At 39.0% G+C, this 22,986-nt stretch overlaps 1 protein-coding gene across 1 annotated transcript in view; it reads left to right on the top strand.

The window, feature by feature from the left end:
* The window catches only part of EPB41L4A (erythrocyte membrane protein band 4.1 like 4A), a 373,049-nt gene that overhangs the window by 262,621 nt on the left and 87,442 nt on the right, over positions 1-22,986 (top strand). The window contains exon 12 of the mRNA XM_006886688.1: positions 3,408-3,529. Within this exon, the coding sequence (XP_006886750.1) occupies positions 3,408-3,529 (122 nt within the window). The remainder of the gene's footprint in view (positions 1-3,407; positions 3,530-22,986) is intronic.

A 22,986-nucleotide genomic window follows, 5' to 3' on the forward strand; every position in this document is an offset into this window, starting at 1 on the left:
CCCCAAACCCCACCCCCTACCCCCAAATATAATCCACTCTCTGTTTATTTTCTTGAAAGTCCATGTTGTGTTCAAACTTCTTTAGCACTACGATTCAAAGAAATCTATTCTTCCTTTGTCATGCTTAGTCATTATCCAATTATGAACAATAGAGCAGACATGAATAGGGGTACCTTACACTGTCCATTTACACTGAGCAAATCATTTGAGAAACTGGACTTTATTAAAGAGGATGTGAGTTTAATGTCAGAGGAACACTAATCAACATCTTGTGTTATGAAGATGCCATAAACTTGCTTGCTAGAAGTGAGAAGGATCTGAAATACTTGCTGCAGAAAATCAAAGAATAAAGCCTTCAATATGGGTCACCACCTCTCAACATCAAGAAGACAAAGATCTTCACTACTGGACCAATAAGCAACATCATGATAGATGGAGGAAAGACTGAAATTGTCAACAATTTCATCTTCTTGTATCTACAATCACCACCCTTGCTACCAGCATTCTAGGAAAGTCTGCAGTCCAGGATCTCTCTAAACTTCTGAGGTGCATTGATGTCCGTTTGAAGACTAAGATGCGCCTAATTCAGATGATGGTCTTTTTTTGTCCCTTGCTGTGCATCTGAGAACTCAACAATGAATAAGGATGACAGAAGAATAATTGATGCCTTTGAGTTGTGGTTTTGGATAATAGTACTGAATATCCCATGAACTGCCTGAAGAACAAACAGTTATATCTTGGAGAAAGTGTAGAGTGTTTCTCAGAAACAAAAATAACAAAGCTTCATCTCACATACTTTGGCCTTGTTACTAGGAAAGGCTGTTCTTTGGAGAGGGATATTATGCTTGGAAAGGTGAAGGGTCAGCAAAAAAGGGGGAGGCCCTCAATGAGATGACTTGACACAGTGACTGCAACAATGGGCTCAAGTGCATCAGAGATAGTGAGGATGACATAGGACAGAACAGGGTTCAGATCTGTTGTCCGTAGGGCCACTATGAGTTGTATTTGACTCTCCAGCACCTTAACAACAACAACTACTACTTTACTGTTTGTCTTCTTAGCTGTCAACATTTTGTACTATATCCCTAGGAAGTAATAAAAACAAATAGAAGTATAAATGTGGGAAAGCAGACTTTAGACGGTTTGTAAAACAACCTGCTGACTGTCACATGACTAGGGAGGAACACGATTGGGTTTGCAAGTGGACTCTGAAACATGCCAACTGCCCTTCCTCCCCCGTGTCGGTCTTTGCTCAGTGGCCAGCCAGAGCTCAGAAAGCTTGTTCTTGTCCTGGCTCCTGGGAAGCCTGTGGTAGATCGCTTTATGTTTCTAGACCATCATCTTACTAATTTTGTGATGTGATTTCCTCACTTCTGCTTTGTTCCTAAGAGAGAAAGCATGAGGGGAAAAAATTGAATCATAAAGTAAAATCTCATTATAAAAGGCCTCAGTGGTCCACATATTGGGTTATATGTTTAGGGCAAATGGTTTTTCCTCAATACAGTGAAGTGTGTGGTGCCCTAGTCTTTCTGATTATAATAGAGAAAATCTAATGTAAGTTAAAGTCTCATCAGCAGACCCCAAGCTGTACATAATAATGGAATTTTCTTCTCAATATGGAAATTTTTTAAAACTTTTCATGAGAGAATGACTACATCTGTTACATTATATGCTCTCTTTTTAAAAAATTTACATTTCAAGTGAAAGAAAGCCTATCGTAGTTTCCTTTCCTTTCCTGTGAACTATTGAATATTAAGTGTGTTCATGGATAGGATTTGGATCTGGTGTCTTAATTCCAGTGGTAGCTCGTACCAAGTGGAGTCTCCAGTTGGCTGATGTGAGCAATTTTTTATGAATTTCTCATATGCTCTGTTTCTAATATAGTTAGACAGTGTAGTAAGAATGGGAAATGTTCACAAAAATGCTTAGGAGGTGAATCTTCTAAGTCTTATTTAATCTCTTTTTGAGGAATGATTCACTAATAGTAACCCTATAAATGTGGCATGAATAGGATGTAGGGCCTTTAAAGGCTTTTATTCATGTTTAGCTGGCTCAGCTGGTGGTGACTCAAACATGGAAAAGCATTTTTGCCATGTATCTAAGTGGTAGTTTTCTGTGTGAGGTCACTTATTTGGATCAAACTCAGCAGGTATACAGTGGAAATTTAGTGCACTTAGATGTTCACTGAAAATAAGAACATGAAATTACACAACTCCTTGAGACAATTTTTTGAGATTAGCCTAGCCTTAGAGAAAACTCAACTTCTTACTTTTCCACTCACTCTGGAGAAGCAAGGAGCCCTGGTATCACAGTGCTTAACCTGTCAAGCTGGTAACTGAAATGTTGTTGGTTCAAATCCACTAGCCACTCTGTGAAGTTGGGTAGTCTCCTCCGCTATCGATTTACAGCCTCAGAAAGCCAAAGGAAGGTTGCTCAGAGTTAGATGGAGTTGGACTCCATTCCGTGGAAATGGACTGGATTTGGGAATAAGTGCTTTTGCATGGTGTTCTGGACTAGCCTTCAACTCCTCCTGGGCACTTCCTCTCTAACAGAAATGAGGTGGGGAAATTTAATGACTGTGGGAAGGCTCAGAGTAAAACCGCATCACCCTGAATGGTCCTGTGGGAGATGTTTTCCACCTTGCCTGTGAGTGCAGTACAGAGGGTGGGCATGCAGAGTCACTGCCCTTGTGCTACTGTTTTCTTGTGAGTTGCTTTCAAGTTGACCCTGACTGGTGGTGGCCCTGTGTACAACAGAACAAATTCTACCCAGTCTGCACAGTCTTCATGATTTCCGCAGTACTTAAAGCCAGTGTTGCAGTCACTGTGTCATTGCGTCTTGGTGAGGGTCTTCCTCTCTTTCACTAACCTTCTCCTCTTCGCAAGCATGGTTGTCTTTTCCCAAGAACTGTGCAGTACTTTTTGTATTTGGCTGTAGAGCTGCAAGAGATCATCAACAACCTCTAGTTTTGGTTCTTCATTCAGCTTACATATGCCAGATGCTCTCTATTTCTTTCTTTGAATGATCTCTCATCTAGCTGATCAAAAGCCCCCTTACTGGAAATTCATGGTGGTAAGAAGCTGTGCTGCAGACCGAAAGGCATGCAATTCAAATATACCAGCTACTTCTCAGGAGAAAATGAGAAGTCGCCTCCCTTGTGATTAATTGCCTCTGAGAAACCACTGGAGGGTCAGGAAGGGTCAGTTTCAACTCGATGGTACACAGCCACCACCACCACTTTGGCCAATATGGCAATGAGAATCAGTTAAGAACCACGGTATTCTTTTAGTCAGTATTTTCCCACTCTTCCCTCCTTATGGATTTCTAGATATACTGAATGAGTTATTATTTTAACTTTTTAACTATATGGTTTTATGTATTTTTAATCCAGTTCTTGTATCTTCAAGTGGCAGGACAGCTTTGCAAATGAGCCGAGACCTTTCTATACAACTCCCCCGGCCAGACCAAAATGTGGCAAGAAGTCGGAGCAAGACCTATCCTAAGAGAATCGCACAAACCCAGCCAGCTGGTAAGTCATGGTACTCATGAATCATCAAGTGCAACCCTGTAGTTCCTTTAGGTTGATGGTATGAGATGTGTTCAGGTGGTGATACCAACACTATGATGTTTTTGTTTTGATATTATTATTAATGCTAGAATTTTTTCAGTTGATGCTGAAAATCACCGAGTTATTAGTAATTACTGATGAGAAGGTAGTAGCCAACTTCAATCACCATAACCTATTTAAGGAGTATAGTTGTGGGGGCTTTTTCTAAGAAGAAGGTAAATAAAATCTCAACCTAGTTATGTATAATTGAGATGTAATTGAAATAAAATTTAGCAGAAGTCAAAGAGAAAATAAAAGCAGTATGTTGCTAGAACTTACCTAATATGCACAGAATTCAACTGAGTTTTTGTTTTTATATTTCTTTCAATATGAAGAATAATAAACTACACATTTACAACATAATTTTATTACCTGTGTAGCCTTCTATAAACATGAGTATATTAGTAGAGTATATTTTTTCTGTTTAAAATTTTCTATGAATTATGAATTCTAGAAATTGAGTATGTTCATGATGGGCTTCTTTCTATCAATGTTATATATATATAAATCTATCTATCTATGTGTGTGTGTATATATATATATATATATATATATATATATATATATATATAGAGAGAGAGAGAGAGAGAGAGAGAGAGAGATACACTGTAGTGTGGACCAAAATGCATTCCTTTCCTTGCTGTGGTGTTTTTCTTCATACTTCTAACATACCACATAAACTTTATTTTTATCCATTCTACTATTGATGAACATTTTGGCTTTTAGTTAATTTGGGGTTTTATTTTTTGTTTTTACATGAGATTTTATTTTTCTTTAAAAAGTCCCTTTCTCAAGTGAAAAAAAAAAAAGTCCCTTTCTCAATTTATTTTAATCTCAATTCATTTTAAACTAACTCCTAATGTTTTGCTGTGAAGGGATAATATTTCTAACTTTTGTTTGTGACTTGCTTGTAGTTGACTGATGTCCAGGTTCCCCAGAGACTTTCACATGAACTATTATCTCACTTGAGCTTCACAATAACCCTGTGAAATGGGTGGGATGAGGCAAAGGGTGTGCTTTTATTTTTAGATGAGGAAGACATCGATCTGGTAGTTAGACTGGGGAGAGCTGGAAATAGAGCCCAGATCTCCTTGTGCTTTCTGTCATATTGTATGAGTGAATGGCATTTTTAATAACAGTAATTAACACCTGAGTATTGTTTAACAGTTGACATAGCATTGTGACAGTTATTATTTCGTTTAATCCTCATGTCCACCTACCAGTGAAAGAAGTGTATTAGTTTATTGCACTCTACCTAGATGTGCAAATGTTATCTCATTTATTGTTTCTAAAATCAAATTTAAGTGTGACTGTAGGTAATTTATCTCATTGGAATGGAAGAAATGAAATTGTTTTTTCCCAAGGATTCTACAGAGCAACAGCTTGAACACACAAAAAAGCCCATAATACAAATTTGCAGTGGACTGCTTTGCGGCATGTTGTTGTTATCTGCCGTCAAGTCACTAGCGACTCATAGTGACCCTATGTACAACAGCTCTGAACCCTGCTCTATCTTGAGCCAATTTAATTGTCTTCCACACAACTACCCCCCACTACCCCAGTCACCGAGTCCATCTGTCTCATCCAGGTCTTCCTCTCTTGCACTGTCCCTCTACCCTTCCAAGCATAGTGTCCCTTTCCAAGGACTGGTCTCTCCTAGCAACATGCCCAAAGTATATGAAACAGAGCCTCCTCAAAATCCTTGCCTCCAAGGAGAAACTTGGTGTCATTCTTGCTAAGATGGACCTGTTTATTCTGTTAGCAGCCCATGGCATATTCAGTACTCTTCTTTAGCACCACAACTCAAAGGCATTGATTCTTCATCCTTAGTCATTGTCCAGCTCTCTGATATATTAGCAGGTAATTGTGAAGACCATGGCTTGAATCAGGTGCACTTCAGTCTATAGACTGATATCATGGCTCTTAAGTACTCTGGAGAGGCCCCTGACAGCTGATTTTCCCAACGCAATTTAACTTTTTATTTTCTGGCTGCTGGTACAAAGAGTATTAATTGTGGAACCAAGCAAGCTGAAGCTGTTAATAATCTCAATCTCTTCTCTGTCTATTATGATGCTGCCAATCGGCCCAGTGGTGAGATTCTTTGTTTTCTTGATATTGAGCTTCAGTACTTATTGAAGGCTGCAGTCCTTCACCTTCTGCGGCAAATGCCTTGGGTCCTTTTCAGTTTCAGCAAGCAAGGTCATATCATCTGCATAACACAGGTGGTTGTTGTTTAGTCTTTCTCCAATCCTGATACCACCTTCCTTCTCATAAAGTCCAGCTTCCTGAATAATCTGTTCACATACAGATTGAAAAGGTCTGGAGGTAGGATGCATCCCTGGTGTACACTTTTTCTGATCTAGAACCATGACTCCTGGTCCAAGTTCAGGTTTTGCATGAGCACAATCAAGTGTTCTGGGATTCCCATTCTTCTCAAGGTTAGCCACAATTTGTTGTGATCCACACAGTCAATGCCTTTTGAATAGTCAATAAATTACAGATAAGCATTCCTCTGGTACTCTGTGCTTTCAGCTAAATCCCACCTTAACATTGGCTATAATATCCCTAGTGCCACAGCCTCTTTTAAACCAAGCTTTCACTTCTGGCAGTTCTCTGCTAATATGATACTGTTCCAGTTGTTTTTAGATAATTTTCAGTAAGCTCTTGCTTGCATGTGATATTAATGGTACTGTTCCATAATTTCCACATTCTTTAGGTCACTTTCTTTTGGAATGGGAATAAATACAGATCTCTTCCAGTCAGTTGGCAAGGTACTTGTTCTCCAGATTTCTTGGCACAAGATTTTGAGCACATCCAGGGTAGTTTCTGTTTATTGAAATATGTCAGTTGGTATGCCATCAATTCCTGTGGCTTTGGTTTTTGCCCTTTCCTTAAGAGCAATTTGAACAGTACATTGACAGAGAATTGCCAGTTGTGCAGGCTAGCTTTAGAAGGGACTGAAGCACTAAGGACATTTTAGCCAATGTCAAATGGCTGAAAGCAAAGAGTACTACAAGAATGTCTATCTGTGTTTCATTGACTATGCAGAGGCATTTGACTGTGTATATAACAACAAATTGTGGTTAACTCTTGAGAAGAATGGGAATCCCAGAACACTTGTGTGCATGAGAAACCTATACTTGGACCAGGAAGCAGTCGTCAGAACAGAGTTAGGAAAATGAAAACTGCGTGGTGGAAAATCAGGAAAGGTGTATGTCAAGGATGTGTCCTATCTCCATACCTTTTCTATCTTTATGGAGATCACATCATTCTCTGAGACTGGACTTTATGAGGTGGAATTTGGCATCAAGATTAGAGGAGGACTCATCAACATCTGTGTAATACAGATGATATGACCTTGCTTGCTGCAAAGGTGGAGGTCCTCTAGTGCTTATATTTTGTATTTATCTTTATATGTAGATCTACTTGCCATCAAGGAGGCTCAGACTTATGACAGTCTCATGTGATTAATAATGAAATTGTACTTCATAGAGTTTTCAGTGGTTGGTTTTCCAGAAATAGATCACCAGACTTTTCTTCTTAGATGCCTTTGTGTAGACTTGAACTTTCATCCCTTCAGTTAGCAGCCAGGCATGCTAACTGTACCACCCAGGTGTATAGAAACAATGGTAAATCACTTTTGAAACAGTACACAGTGTGGCTAAAATTTATAGGCAAGCTTTCAAAAGTTATACTGTTTAAAAAAGATATACTGCTTCCAAAGCATCATGCTTGAAAAGAATTATTCTTAATTAAACTGAGAATATCAAAAGGATTCCCTGTTTTGAATCAAAGTTTCATTTAACTACAGGGGCTCAAATCCCACGTACTCTTTATAAATTGTGCTCAGATTCCTCCCTCTTTTCTCCTCATGTGCTCTGATAAAAATATCTGCCTTTGCAGCATGGTTTTTAGCTCCTTTTAGACGTCCAAATATTAGAAGCCAGCCAGAACAGATTATCTGGGAGGCTGGCCTCTATGAGGAGGAATGTGGCATCAGGATTGGTGGAAGAGTCATCAACAAACTGCATTATGCAGATGACACAACCCTGCTTGCTGCAACAGGAGAACCTAAAGTGCTTGCTGCAGAAGGTCAAGGACTGCAGCCTTCAATATGGATTGAAGCTCAACATCAAGAAAACAAAGATTCTCACCATTGGACCAATTGGCAGCATTGGTATGGATAGTGAAGAGATTCAGATAGTTAACAGTTTTAGTTTGCTTGGCTCCACAATCAACACTCTTGGTAACAGCAGCCAGGAAATGAAGAGACAAATTGCATTGGGAAAGCCAGCTGTCAGGGACCTCTCAGGAGTACTGAAGAGCAACGATGTCAGTCTGGAGACTAAGGTGCGCCTGATCTAGGCTATAGTCTTCGCAATTACTTGCTATGCATCGGAGAGTTGAACAGTGAGTAGGGATGATAGAAAGAGAATTGATGCCTTTGAGTTGTGGTGCTGAAAAGTGTTGAATATGCCATGGACTGCTAGGAGAACAAACAGGTTTGTCCTGTAGAGGGTGAAGCCGGGGTGGCTCCTTAGAGTCAAGGATTCTGAAGCTTCATCTGACAGACTTTGGGCATGTTGCAAGGAGGGACCAGTCCTTGGAGAGGGACATCATGTTTGGGAGAGTGGAGGGATGGCATAGGAGAGGAAGACCCTCGATGAGATGGATCGATTCTGGGATTGGGGTGGTGGGAGTGAGTGTGTTGGAGACAGTGAGGTTGGCACAGGATAGAGCAGGGTTTAGGGCTCTTGTACATAGGGTTGCTGTGAGTCTCAAGTGACTCGATGGCACATAACAACAAGTGTCCTAGTTTGATTAATGCTACACTGTAATCCCAAAAGCATGCAGTTTGAATACAGCAACTGGTCCACAGTGGAAGGATGAGGAATCTTCTGCCATGTGATTTACTCTGTAGGTTCAGCTATGGGCTGGTTCTGAATGGACGGTACTCAACAACAATTTATGGACAGTTGGGTTCTGGTGGCCTAGTGAGTAAGGAATTGCACGGCCAAACCAAAGGCACATGAATCAAATTCACCAGCTGCTTCTCTGCAGGTGAAAGGTGGGCAGTTTCCTCCTGTACAATTTATGGCTTCTGAAAACCTACTGGAAGCTTACCTGTGAGTTGGTTCCAGCTTCAGTGATACATAACCACCACAACTTAGGGACGTGTGTGTGTGTGTGTGTGTGAGCACTTCCTCATGCAGGGACGCGCGTGTGTGTGTGTGTGTGTGTGTGTGTGTGCGCGCGCGCGCTTCCTCATGCTTTATGAAGGCCCAGTTTTAAAGAGCAGCCTGAGACTGTGTTGTCTGATTTTGTCTCTTTCCTGTCACATCCATTCAGACTGATACTTGAGGCCAGCCTCTCGGCTTCCCTTCTCCTCTGTTGTCAGTAGCAGTGATATGAACAGAGTTGTCTCAGCTTGGCCTGTTGTGTTGGGCGCATTAAAACCCCCTCTGTCGGCAGTTGGTAGCTGCAGTGGTAGGTGAAGCACACGTTCTGCACAGCCCAGCCTCTCCGGATCAATTAGATCTCAGATCCAAAATATATTATAATGTTATTATTATAAAAAGACATGCTTATGACTCTGCCCTTTCAAAAAAGAAAAGCTGTCATGATCAATTCCATTTTCCTCATACGAACACTGTGTAGTACCTATAGCCTTTTAGTAATTCATATAGTTTTTACACAAAGTGATACAGTGATATTATGTGACCTGATTTTCGTACTGAATAGTATTTTATGAATGTTCTAAGTTTTTAAATATTCTTATGTAGCACCACTTTTTTAATGCCTTTATGTTTTTTCCCTGCCGTATAGATATGGTATACTTTATTAAAATCACTTTTAGATCTTAGCTACTTTAAACTGTCTCAAAATTTGAAAACTAAAAATATATATCCTTGTAGTAATAACTTTAATTATTCTTGGTAATTTATAATGTTTTAAACATAGGTATATTCTTATTATAATACAAAAAAGTAAAGCGATGTTCTGTTATAAATGAAGATTTTATTGTGCACATATTTAATTTTGTGTTTTATGTACTTTTAGCTTATCTTTTTTTTTTGCCCATGTTATGCAAAGACTATGACTTTCTCTGGGAATCCACTCTCCCTTTGGTGGTAATTGTCTTGCATGGGGGAAAACAAATGCCCAATATAGGATATTAGTTAGCTGCAATTATCTCGATTAAGGTTTTGTTTCAAATGTTCTATTTTCTTTTTCCTCTAATTCAAATAAACTCTGAATCCTGGCTTGTGGGAAGGCTGCCACAGATGTCCCTGTACCTGTAGGTCATGATGGGATTATAACTCAGAGCAGAATATTCTGATGGGCTACATGTAATCTTTACCTAATCAGTCATCACTGGCAGCTCCTTGTCCAAGCCCATATGGTTTCATGATAAAGGATGATTCTTCTCCTGTGTGAAAACGAGCTGAGGGGTACATGGCAAAGGAGACATCTTTTCTGAGGCTGCCTTGCAAGAAAGACCTCAGAGCCAGACCCCCTCTTAAGGCTTTGTCACCGCCACTGGGCGCTGTGAGGAATGAACTTCAGGTTATTTTAACCCTCAGATATCTGTCTCTTCCCCACTGTCCTGGCAGCCTCTCCCACATTCCCACCTCCAGAGCAGCTCTCTCTCTCATGCCGGGGCTGTGAGCTGGTGAACAGTAAAGGAAATAAAGCTCACATTCATTTTTTTTTTTAAATTCATTTTGCTGTTATTATTGAGAATATAAAGAAATTCAACCCTTCCTACCTGTACAGTAAAGTGACTTATGTCATTATTTATTATCTCTTACCAGTAAAGAGAAAACAGGAGAGTTATCTTGGTTGATTACTATAGCCATTAGATTTTATTTTTAAATTGTGATACTTATAATGTTAGGAAATTGATATGTCATTTAAAAAGTCATTTTTATAGATGGCACTATAGTTGACAAATGGATTTATATGTTACTCTGTAAGAAGATGGTTTTGATTAAAAAATAAAAAATGGATTTATAGTTTTAGTAGAAAATGTGATTTTTTTTTTTTTGTTCTCTAGCCAAGTCAACAATTTATGTTAACACTACTATTCTCTAAAATAGAATTTTATAACAGAATTTTCAGGAAACATCTGCATAAATTCTACCTAGTTTAACACGTATCTATTTAGTAATAGCCTAATAATTATAGTCAAGTTAGGATAGAAGGGTCATTTTTACTTTTTATAGGTTTACATCATGAATTTATAGTGTAGCATGACCGATTAGTTTAGAAAACATTCTTTTGTTTCCTCTGAAGTAAATTCAATCAAACAGCATTCCAGTTCTCTACAAGTCTAAAAAAAAAGTCTTTTATTCCCACCTCTCAATCAGAAAGAATAAATATCCTGTCCACCAAAAAGCTATTATGTCTACAATCAGCCCAGTTTAGGCTCTGGCACCTCTATGAGGAAGTACATTCCAGAGTCCAGAGCCTGCACCCAGCATGCCTGCCACCCCACCCAGGAGTGCAGCACCAGGGCAGGGAGCCAGCACATTCCTGCAAATCACAACTCCCTGCTCCGGTGCACTGTGAAGAGAGGTGGCAGGAGTGAAAAGTGCACCTTTGTACAATCCTTTCTCTAACAAGGACTTGGCAGTACACGCAGGTAGGCTCTTGTCAGAAAAGCCTCCACTCTGTGTGGTCAATGAAGACAGAGCATTTGGCTATAATCTATAATTAGCTATAAGAAAAGTAATAGATGAATGCATTTATAATGGATAAACAATGCTATGATTGTCTGGTACAGCATGTTAAGTTCTGCAAAAATATCCCACTAATGAACTTGGAAATACATTGCAGTGTAATCTTTGGACAAAAGAAAAGCAAGATAGCGTGACATATTGGCATTGCCATTGCAAGTCTGGAGGAAGCCGCACACACACAGATGCTGGAGGGTTCGTGAAATGACTTCTGAGTAAGGGGGATCTGTCCCCAGCAGGAAGGGACAGCTACTGCTTGGGCCAAACTAATTTTTTCTGTGTAGGTGAGTGTTGCCAAGTCTTCCAGTGTTTCATGAGAAACAGGAAATCTGGACACTTACAAGAACTATCCAACATTTTATTTTATTTTATTATTTTTTTGTGTGTACCGTCAAATCAGATCTGACTGGTACAGGAGGAGATTGTTCCTCCTCCAGCAAACCAACATTTTAACTATTGGCAATTAATTTAGCTTAAAAAATCAAGTAGTAAATTAAGTGTCCTTGAGACCAAGATTTGACTTTGAGGGCTACTTCTTTGATCCTCTCACTGTAAAGAAGTGCTAATAGCTCATCTGCCATATTGCAAAAAGGTTCCTCTACTTGTTCTTGAGCTCAGTAGGTTTCTCAACACTCCCTGTGTGAATATCACTAAATCTGAATTTAAAAGCCCTTCATTCTCCAAACAAGTGATTTGAAGTGAGCATGTCTGTCTTCCAGCTCCAAAGGTTGCTGATACTAGATGATTTTGGACCACATTTAAATAATATTTATATAGACAGCTGACACCACTGGCCCAATTACTAGCATCATGATAGATGGTGAAGAGATTGAGATTGTTAACAGCTTCAACTTGCTTGGCTCCACTCTTGGTACCAGAAGCCACAAAAATCAAAAGATGAACAGCATGGACAATCTGCTGCCAGGGACCGCTCCAGAGTATTACAGAGCAATGATGCTAGTTTAGAGACTGAGGTGCACCTGATTTAGGTCATGGTGTTCACAATTACTTGCTATTCATCAGAGATCTGGACGACTAAGGATGATAGAAGAAGAATTGGTGATAGAAGAGTTGTGGTGCTGGTGAAGATAATTGAATATACCATGGACTGCTAGGAGAACAGTTTTGTCCTGGAGAGGATGAAACCAGGCTGCTCCTCAGAGGCAAGGGTTTTGTAGCTCTGTTTGAGATGTGTATGTTGCAAGGAGGGACCAGTCCTTGGAGAAGGACATCATGCTTGGGAGTGTGGAGGGACAGCGCAGGAGAAGGAGACTCTGGATGAAATGGATTGGTTCAGTGACTGGGTTAATGGGGGTACATATGTTAGAGATAGTAAGGGTGACTCAGGATAGAGCAGGGTTCAGGGCTATTGTACATAGGGTCACTATGAGCCACAAATGACTCAACAGCACATAACAACAAAAACAACAACATATGGTTACAATCAAAGGAGGAAGTGCCTCATGTGCAACTGGTGTCAGAATAGAGAGAAACGGAATTGATTTGCTACTGATTGCAGATGATCATTTTATCTATGTCCAAAAGGAATCAGAAAGTAGAATTTGAATTTGTGGGAGTCTGAGTAACACAGTTCCACAATGAGAAACATCAAATCTCATGGTGAGAAAACCAGGGAAGAAGGCCACACACTAAAAGTAACTGAGCCTCACTGAATGTTGGTACTCTTCTAGGCACTTTTAGTTTCTCACTCATTTATTTTAGAATATGCCATGATTTTTGTCCAAAAAGGAAAAAAAAAGAGGCCATCAACATCCCTCTGGAAGGGCCAGAAGGAGTGAGAATAACAGTCTTTCACCAGCCCACAACAGAAGACAGATTAAAAGGCCTTAGCCCAAACCCATGGGCCTTGTAGAGTCCCACCAATGGCAAGATATTTTTTTTTATTCACTGCTGACTCACAGACTCACAGTTATGCCAACAATCGGGTTTATTAAGGAAGAAAGTTAGAGAAGTGGGGAAGGCAAAGTATATCACTCAAAATAAGTCCAGGTTTTAGCTCAACAGTTCCAAAGGTACAATTCCTCAGCTAGTCCAGACTTCAATTTCAATTCAGCCAAGCAGTTTTTCCTTCCATCACTGAAGGCAAGAACAGCAAAATAAATCCTTTACCTGTGGCCAGCACAAATGCAAGAAGCCTCAGGTCACACCTTGCCACCGTTTGTCCATAACAATACTGGTCTCTCCACCACCAAGGTCTCTTCTTACCAGGGTCTTGCTTCTACAAGCCTTGCTCCTCTCAAGTCTTCCTTCAATTCTTTCTCACCTGAAGTCTTGCTGCTCAAGATGGGAAGCACTCTTTCACTTACCCGAGTCCCACAGCTGATGCTGATTTGCATAACCATGCTTATTTGCATGACCATGTGTCTGCAGTTAAGGTAGCTGAAGACCAGAGGCTAAATGGCTAAAAAAAAACAAACTTTGAGTCTAACACCACAACTCTCATGAACAGGTAACAGGATAGAGACTGAGCCTTGTCCAAGGTCACAAAGCTGACATAAGTAAACTTTATAATGTAGAGAGGAGGAGGTAAAAGGCAAGGGATTCAGAGTATTCACATGCTTCAATTGTATTAAATAAATAAAATAGCAAGTAAAAATCAAGGGTGTAAATTATTGTTAAATGCCACTAAGTTAACTCATAGTGACTCAATATACAATAGATTGGGGCAGGGGAGAATGAAACCCTGTCTGATCTTGTGACATCCTCATAATTTCTTCTGTGCTAAAACTCATTGTTTCGGATACTGTGTCAATCCATTTTATTGAGGATTGTCCTCTATTTTTTTTTTTTTTTGTGACCCTCTACTTTTCTAAGCAAGATGCTCTTCTCCAGAAACTGGCTCCAACTGATGATATGACCAAAATACGCGAGATAAAGTCTTATTATCCTTGCTTCTGAGGAGCACCACCCTGGCCTCATTTTTTCTAAAACAAATTTGTTTTTTGGTAGTCCATAGTATATTCGGCACTCTTTGCCAGCACCACAGTTTAAAGGTATCAGTTGTTCTCTAGTCTTCCTTCTTTATTGCTCATTTTCAGAGAATATGAAACAATTGAAAATACCATGGCTTAATCAGACACACTTTAGTTTTTTAATTGATATACTTACTCTTTAGAACTTTAAATAGATCCTTGGCAAATTTTCTCAATGCAATATGTCATTTGATTTCTTGGTGCTCCTTGCTTCCATGGGTGTTAATTTTTGGATTCAAGTAAAAGAAAGTAAGAGTGACACATGCACTCTTTTCTCCGTATATCATGATATGCTTGTTGATTTGTATAGTGGCCTCTGGGAATGTTTCTGAGAGAATGGAGGCCATTGGTAAAAGAGAACAGTATTTCCACTTTGAATATTCTAACACCACACAGATTTTTGCAATACTGTATTTTTAAAGACATCATACTGGCAAAAGGGAAGGAGAGAGAGACTCTCCACAAGATGGACTGACCCAATGATTATAACACTGGGCTTGAGCATATCAAAGATTGTGAGAATGTGCAGGATAGGGAAAGGGTCAGATCTGTTGCTCATAGGGTTGCTGTCAGTCATAATCAGATTAATGGTACCACAAAAAAAACCAACATATTTTATTAAGAAGTCAACATATATTATCAAGAATTTAAAAAAAAGAATTAAGTTCAAGTAATGGTTTCAGATGCAAATTTATGTTTTTGATAGAGGTATTCCCAAACAGCTCAAAACTGAGGATTGTTTTTAAATGCATGTACAATCTGATTTATCGAATAGTAGTGCAGAAATTCAAGGCCTATTGTATAAAATTGAAATATCATGAATTGGGGGTTTTTTCTGGTGTGAGAAAAAACTTGAGTCTTCAAGAGGAATATAAGACACTTTCATAATTGTATGTTTTAATCCAGGTCTTCAAATGTGAGAGACAGGGTTATGTGTCATCAAGTCATAACGTTAACTTCATTGTAGCAAAGGATGAAGGCCCATGGTAGAATTCAAAACCTTTTTTGCTGTTATTGTTATTGTTAGGTGCAATCAAGTCAACTATGACTCATAGGGACCATATGAATATTAGTTCTGAACCGCGCCCTCTCCTGTGTCATCCCATCATCTCTGATATACTCAATCCTATTGCTGCAGTCACTGTGTCAATCCATCTTGTTGAGGATCTTCCCCCCTTTCACTGATGCACCAGCTGTCCAAACATGATGTACTTTCCCAAGGATTGATCCCTCCTAACAAAATGCCCCAAATATGTGAGATGTGTCTTCACCATTCTTGCCTCCAAGGAGTACTCTGGCTGCATTTTCTCTGAGACATATATTTTTGTTCTTTTGGTAGTGCATGGGTTACTCATTATCCTCTTTCACACTACAACTCAAAGACATCAATACTTCTTCTGTCATCCTTAGTGATTGTCTGAATTTCAGATGCATAGCAAATAATTGAATAGGTAATACCTTAAATCAGGTGGACCTTAGTCCTTAAGCAGACGTCATTGCCTCTTTGGAAGGACATCAAAATCCTTCTAAAGAACTTTGGAGAGTTCTTTGACAGCAGATTTTTCCAGTATACTTCTTTGTTGTTGTTATGCACCCTTGAGTCATCTGCGACTCAAAGCAACCCCTATGTACAACAGCCTTATACTCCGCTATATCCTGTGGCAATCTTACTGTCTCTGACACACCTACCCCCGTTACTGCAGTCACTGAATCAATCCATCTCATTGAGGATCTTCCTCTCTTGTGCTGTCCCTCCACCTTCCCAAGCATGATGTCCTTCTCAAAGGACTGGTCCCTCCTTGCAACATGTCCAAAACGTGTTAGACGAAGCTTCAGAATTCTTGCCTCCAAGGCACAGCCTGATTTAACCCTCGCTAGGATGAACCTGTTCATTCTCATAGCAGTCCATGGTACATTCAATACTCTTCTCAAACCACAGCTCAAAGGTATCCATTCTTCTGTCAACTCTAGTCATTAAATAGCTTTCTGATGCATAGCAAGTGGTTGCAAAGACCATGGCCTGTATCAGATGCACCTTAGTCTCCAGACTGACATTGTTGCTCTTCAGTACTTTGGAGAGGTCTCTAACAGCAGACTTTCCCAATGCAATATATTTTTTAATTTCTTGGCTGCTGCCGCCAAGAGTGTTGACTGTGGAGCCAAGCAAACTAACGCTGTTAGCAATCTCAAGCTCTTCACCATCCATCCTGATGCTGCCAATCGTCATTAATGGTGAGAATCTTTGTTTTCTTGACATTGAGTTTCAATCCATAATGAAGGCTGTAGTCCTTGACTTTCTGCAGCAAGCGCTTTGTTTTGGAAAATATCTTGAAACTGTAACTGTTGAAAATTTAAGCATTCTTCTTTTCTGGAAGAGAGGTTGTGGATGTCTTTCTTTAATGAAGTGGCTAATTAGAATCCTATAGCAATAGGAGTCTCTTCCCAATCAGCCATCACACTTTCTGTTATCCCTGTCTGTAAGAACTCTTACTCTAATAACATCTTAGGCTGCTTCTAGACTAATTCTTTAAAATTTTGCATTGAGAAATTAGGTGGTACAGTGGTGAATGTTGTGTTTTTTTTTTAAGTATAGTTTTATCTGATGTGAGTAGACTGAATTCTTGGTCTAATTCAATTCTGACCTATAACATGTCACTCACTTATTATTCTAAGCATTCACTTATTTTCCATAAAATAAAGGAATGGAGTTATGTAAGCTTTAAAGAATTCTCTTCTTCCTAAAATTCTTTGCCACTCTGGATTATCTGTCATAGAATTGAAATATGAAGGCATTTTTTGAAAGCTTATTTTCTAAGTTAGATTTTCACTACCAACAAATCTTACAAATTTTTGGAACATATCTTGCCAGATTACAAATATCATTGGAAATATATAGTCTTGAGGCATATTTTTGTTTTTGGAAAATTTTTATAATTAGGCCTTTTATACATTTAAAATTCAAATGAAGCGTGCTGAAAATGTGAATGAAATTAAGAGACAGAACACAATTTGGATACAAAATCTATACTGAGATCAAAATGCTGCTTTCTGAATGGAACATGGTGTGAAATCAGGAAAGGTGTGTATCAGATTTGTATCCTTTCTGATCAAATTATTTGTGAAGCTGGACTATATGAAGAGGAGTGTGGCACCACGGTCAGAGGAAGACCCACCAACAACCTGTACTATGCATTCGACACAACCTTGCTTGCTGAAAGTGAAGAGGATTTGGAACACCTACTGCAGAAGATCAAGGACTACAGCTTTCAATATGGATTACATCTCAACATCAAAAAAACAAGGGTCTTCAGCAATGAGCCAGTAGGTAACATTGTGATCAATGGAGAAAGGATTGAAATTACCAATTATTTCATCTTACTTAAATCAGCACTCTAGGTACCAGCAGTCAGAAGATCACGGATTAGGTATATTTGCTGTCAGGGACCTCTCCAAAATACTGAAGAGCAATGTTGTCAGTTTGAAGACTAAGGTGCACCTGATTTAGGCCATGATCTTTTCACTTACTCCACATCTAAGATCTGGACACTGATTAAGGATAACAGAAGAATTGATGTCTTTGAATTGTGGTGTTGAAGAAGAGTACCGAATATCCCATAGATTGCCTGAAGAGTAAACAGATATGTCTTGGGAAAAATGCAGCCAGAATGTTCCTTAGAGGCAAAGGTGGTGAAGCTTCACCTCTCATTCTTTGGACATATTTCTAGGAGAGGCTGTTCCTTAGAAACAATAGATACCATGTTTGGAAAAGTGGAGGGTCAATAAAAGAGAGCAAACCCCCCAACAAGATGGATTGACACAGTGACTGCAGCAGTGGACTAAGTTGTAGTAATAAGATGGCACAGAATAGGACAAGATTCAGATCTATTGTTGATAGGGTCACTGAACTGTACTTGACTCAACAGCAGCACAACAAGAACATACCCCTTTCTTCTATATTCTAGTTTAATACATTTTCTGGGTTGTTGTGTTTTTTTTTTCCCTGGTCCCATCACACATTCTCCTTATGAATGAAATTAATTTCAAGCTCCATTTAAATATATGCAAATTGGACACACGGATTTGGGTTCTCACCTCTTTATTTTATGCATTGTTAAAATGAAAGTAAAGAGATTTATTGAAGATTCATCATAGTTCAACCCAGGGACAGAAAGTGAGATCAGATGTTCTGAACTGGTGGAGTAACAGAGGCGTGTTTATGAGATAAAATCCAGAACTAAAGGTGCAGCATTCTGATTGGAAGTTGCAAGGTGTGGGATACTAGAGGTGGGGCAACTCGGGTGCTGCTGCTGTGGACTGATTGATTGGAAACATGAGTGTGGACTGTTTGGATTACTTAGTCTAAATATGTGAAGAAGAGTTTTGATAGACTATAAAATGATCTTAAAACATTTTCTGACAGCTGCTGAGGCAATTTCTCTTGTGTTAACACCCTCCATTAGCAACATTCTTTCTATATCTTTAGTTAAGCCACAAAAGAAAATGTTCCCTTTTTTAATGTAGTTCTAAGGAATTGACATTTGCGAGTGAAATCCTGTTATGTACTTGTGTCTGTCGAAGACTTGGTTGGTTAAAAAGACAATAAGCAAAAACTAAAACGGAGTTGGGGCTCAGATCATTCTAATAAAAGTCAAACACTTCAATTTTGGAAATCTTATACATCATGGATAGTAGAATTTTGTGTTGTCTTGCTCAATTCACGTAAAAAGAGGCATTTCTTTCTGGACAAGTATTTGTACAGCTTTCTTTCTGTCTTTGAGTGGTGTGAACATACCACAGACTAGTCCTTTCTTGAACCTGCTTCTATGTTTGTGAGTAATGCGTGTTGACTCCATGCTACCAATTGTTTTTCTTTTCATTTTTTAAATTCTGCCTTGATTTTACTATTCAGGCAATTCTCCCTGCCTTTTCACTTCCTTTTCTTCTGTTTCATGGGCTGAAATTTGAGAATGTGTCTGTCAGCTTATTGATATTTAGTTTGAAGATTAATCTGTTTAGCAGGTGGCATCTGAGGATAGGACACCTTATTTTATTATCAGATTCAAGAAGTGCAGTGATTATTTCTAGGCCACATTTTTCTTTACCTTTTTTGGAAATCTTTGATTGATTGTTTTATGGTTCTTCTACTCTGTTTATTGCTAATGGTAGGGTTAAAGCTATTGAGATAGGGGAGGCAGAAATTCATGCTTGGTAGAACATAAACCATCAAACTAGGAAACAGATATACTGATATGCACAGGATTAGTGTTTTAGGAACACAAATTACATCAAAGACAATGGACTGGAATAAGAATCACCCACCAAACTTTGATCTCACCATGAGTATATCTCATTGGCCCAGACTCCACCTGCTCCTTCCCTCCAAGGTATTTGCAGATATACTAGGAATCCTTATGTACAAGCCGCCCTTCTCTGTGGCCTGCTGCTCTCCTTCTCTCTCTACTTTTTGGAGGGATGGTCCTATCCCTTCAGGGACGTACCTATTCTACTAAACCTTCTTAACAGCCTTATGCTCGTACAGAGGCCTTGGTCCAGCAGCTTTCCACCAAGGCTACAGCCTACATCTGGATTATTCTCAGCATGACCAGCAAAGTCCTTCGAAAGGTCCCCTTGCTGTACACTAAAATCAATCCTTGTTAGAGCTCCAATGCTACACACTAAAGTTGAATTTCCCAAGGGCCAACTGAAATTGTTGTGCATTGTGCTGCTTTGGTAGCTTGGACACCATCCAGTCTCTCCTGTCTGGTTTCATTCTTTAACCAGGTGAGGGAAGCAAACTAAGGCATTGACCCCATGGTCAGAATATTAGTGTAAAGAATGAGGACTTAGAGGTCATGTCTATTTTGTTAGGTGCAGGGAGAGGAGCTGAGACATGGGAGAAAGGGACTACATTTATTACAGAGCATGCACTTTGAACATTATACTATGCAGATTGTGACCACAAGTCCTACAGGAGTAAAGGGACAGTCTTCTGTAAACATGATGTTGTCCTTCACTACTCCCTCCTGGGGTGATAGTGGGTACCTAGCCAAACCACCTCACCAGATTCCTCTCTAGAGAAGTTGAAATTGCAACCCAGTAGGTGAGTAACTTGACTGGGACAAGACAGGCTATATGAGGCTGCAGTTTAAGCACAGCATGTACATGTGAACAAAGAAACTGATTGGAAGAGTAAAAAGAATAGACTCAATTTTAAGAAACAACTGAAGTGCCATGATGCTTTGAGAAGTGAGTGGAAATAAGAGACTTATCCGTTGCTTTTGAGTTGACTCTAACTCATGATATTTCCTTGGAATAAACTGTGCTCCCTCGAATTTTTCAGTGGCAGATTTTTCAGAAGTCTGTCACTAGCATTTTCCTTTGATGAGTCACTTTTCAATCAGCAAAGAGCATATTAACCATTTTCATTACACAGAGATTCTTGCTGTTATTGTTAGGTGCCATGAAGTAAACTGTGACTCATAGAGACCCTATGAACAATGGCTCTGATCCTGGCCCTATTCTGTGAGCCAGCCATGAATTATGTTTCTCACATTTTAAGATCTTGTTTTCATCTTTGTGATAAATCCTTTTCTAATCTGAGTTGTTTTCTCTATAGTCCTAATTGACTCCATGGCAACTGATTAGGTGTCCTTGCGTCTAAACATTGCTTGTTAAAATTCTTTTAGTATTCTTACGAGGAAGGTGCACTGTTCCCTCATTTTATAGGCAAAAAGGCGGAAGTTTCAAAAGATTAAATAGTTATTCAAGGTTACACACATAATAAGAACAAATTTTTGGTATGAATTTGGAATATTAGACCTGGGCTTGGAAAGAAATTGGAACATAAAGGTGCAAAAGCCTTCTTGTCCAAATGTATTTAGAGTGTGTGTGTGTGTGTGTGTGTGTGTGTGTGTGTGTGTGTAAAAAGTATATGTGTATGTTTGGCAAAATCTTAAATGATGCAGGAAACATCAAGAGTATGGAAGAAATACACAGAATCACTATATTAAAAATAATTAGTCAACATTGAACCATTCAGGAAGCAACATGTGGTCAAGAACCAATGGTAATAAAGGAAGAAATCAAGCTGCATTGAAGGCATTGGCAAATAATAAGCTGACAGGAAATGATAGAATACCTATTGACATGTTTCAGCAATAAGATGTAACTCTGGATATGCTTATTGGACTATGCCAAGAAATTTGGAAGGTGACTGGTCAACTGACTACAAGAGTGTTATATATGTTCTTATTCCCTAAAGAGATGATTCAATGGAATGTGGAAATTATCAAATAATATTATTAATATAGTTTGACTTTAGTAAACCCTTGATGAAGATTCTTTTGTTTTACAAAGTTCATATATGTTGTGTTTGACACTATTCTTTATTCACATTGTGTTTTAACAATCTTTCTCATTCATTCTATTTTATAAAATTAATTATCATTGAACCATGTCCATAATTACCCTGTCTTTTTGTCTGGATCCTTCCCATTTCCTTCCCCCCCTCCACCCAACAAACTCCGTAACCCTGTGGTTTCACACCTACCCATTCTCAGCCCTCCCTCCCTTGAGTTCCCATACATGTTTTACTAGTTATCCTTCTATTTGTATAATAATGGTCTTATGTAGTATTTGTCCTTATGAGATTGAGTTTGTCCACTCAGCATAATGCTCTCTAGCCTCTCCCAAGCTATGCAGTATTTTTCAAAATCACTGCTCCTAAGTGCTGCGTAGTATTCCATTGTGTGAATGTATCATAATTTCTCAATCCATTTGGTTGTAATTGGACATTTGGGCTGTTTCCATGTTCTTGTGATGGTGAGTAACTCTTCTATGAACATTCATATATGAATCTCTGTTTGTCTCAGTTCTAATTTCCTTGGGTAATATTCCTAGTTGTGGCATAGCTGGATCATATGGAGTTTCTATGTTCAATTTTTGAAGAAATGCCAAACTCTAATTCACAGTGGTTGTACCATTTTACAGTTCCACTAACAGTGTATGAAAGTTCCTATTGCTCCACAACCCCTCCAATATTTATTGCTTGCTGCCCTACTAAATTTTGCCACTGCTACTGGAGTGAGATGGTACCTCATTGTGGTTTTGATCTGCATTTCTCTTCTTGCCAGTGATTTTGAGCATTTGCTCATGTATCTGTTGGCTACCTGAATGTCTTCCTCTGTGAAAAGTCTTTCCATGTGTTTTGCCCATTTTGTAATTGCGTTATTAGTCTTTTTTCTTCTGGAGATCCAGACATATTTTGTAAATTTTTGTTATGAGACCCTTGTCTGAGATGGTATGCCAAATGTTTGTTCCCAGTCGGTAGGCTTCCCCCCCACCTTGTTGAAAAAGCTTTTGACTGGCACAGAAATTTAATCTTTAAAAAGTCCCATTCTTGATGAATATTATTTTTAAATGGCTGGTAACAATATATCCACAGGGAACTGCCAGAAATTCTAGTTGGATTCAGAAGAGATCGTGGAACTAGGGATATTATTGTGGACATCAGATGGATTTTAACCAAAAGCAGAGTACTAGAAAGTTTTTGCTTATCCTGGAAAAGCTACAACCAGGAGAAGATAACATAGATGAATGGGACCTTCTAAGACTCAAATCCCTATGCACATCCAAAAACTTCTCCAGT

The sequence above is a fragment of the Elephantulus edwardii genome, unplaced genomic scaffold (genome assembly GCF_000299155.1).
Source record: "Elephantulus edwardii isolate Elephantulus edwardi_28Jun2011 unplaced genomic scaffold, EleEdw1.0 scaffold00050, whole genome shotgun sequence".
Lineage (NCBI taxonomy): Eukaryota > Metazoa > Chordata > Mammalia > Macroscelidea > Macroscelididae > Elephantulus > Elephantulus edwardii.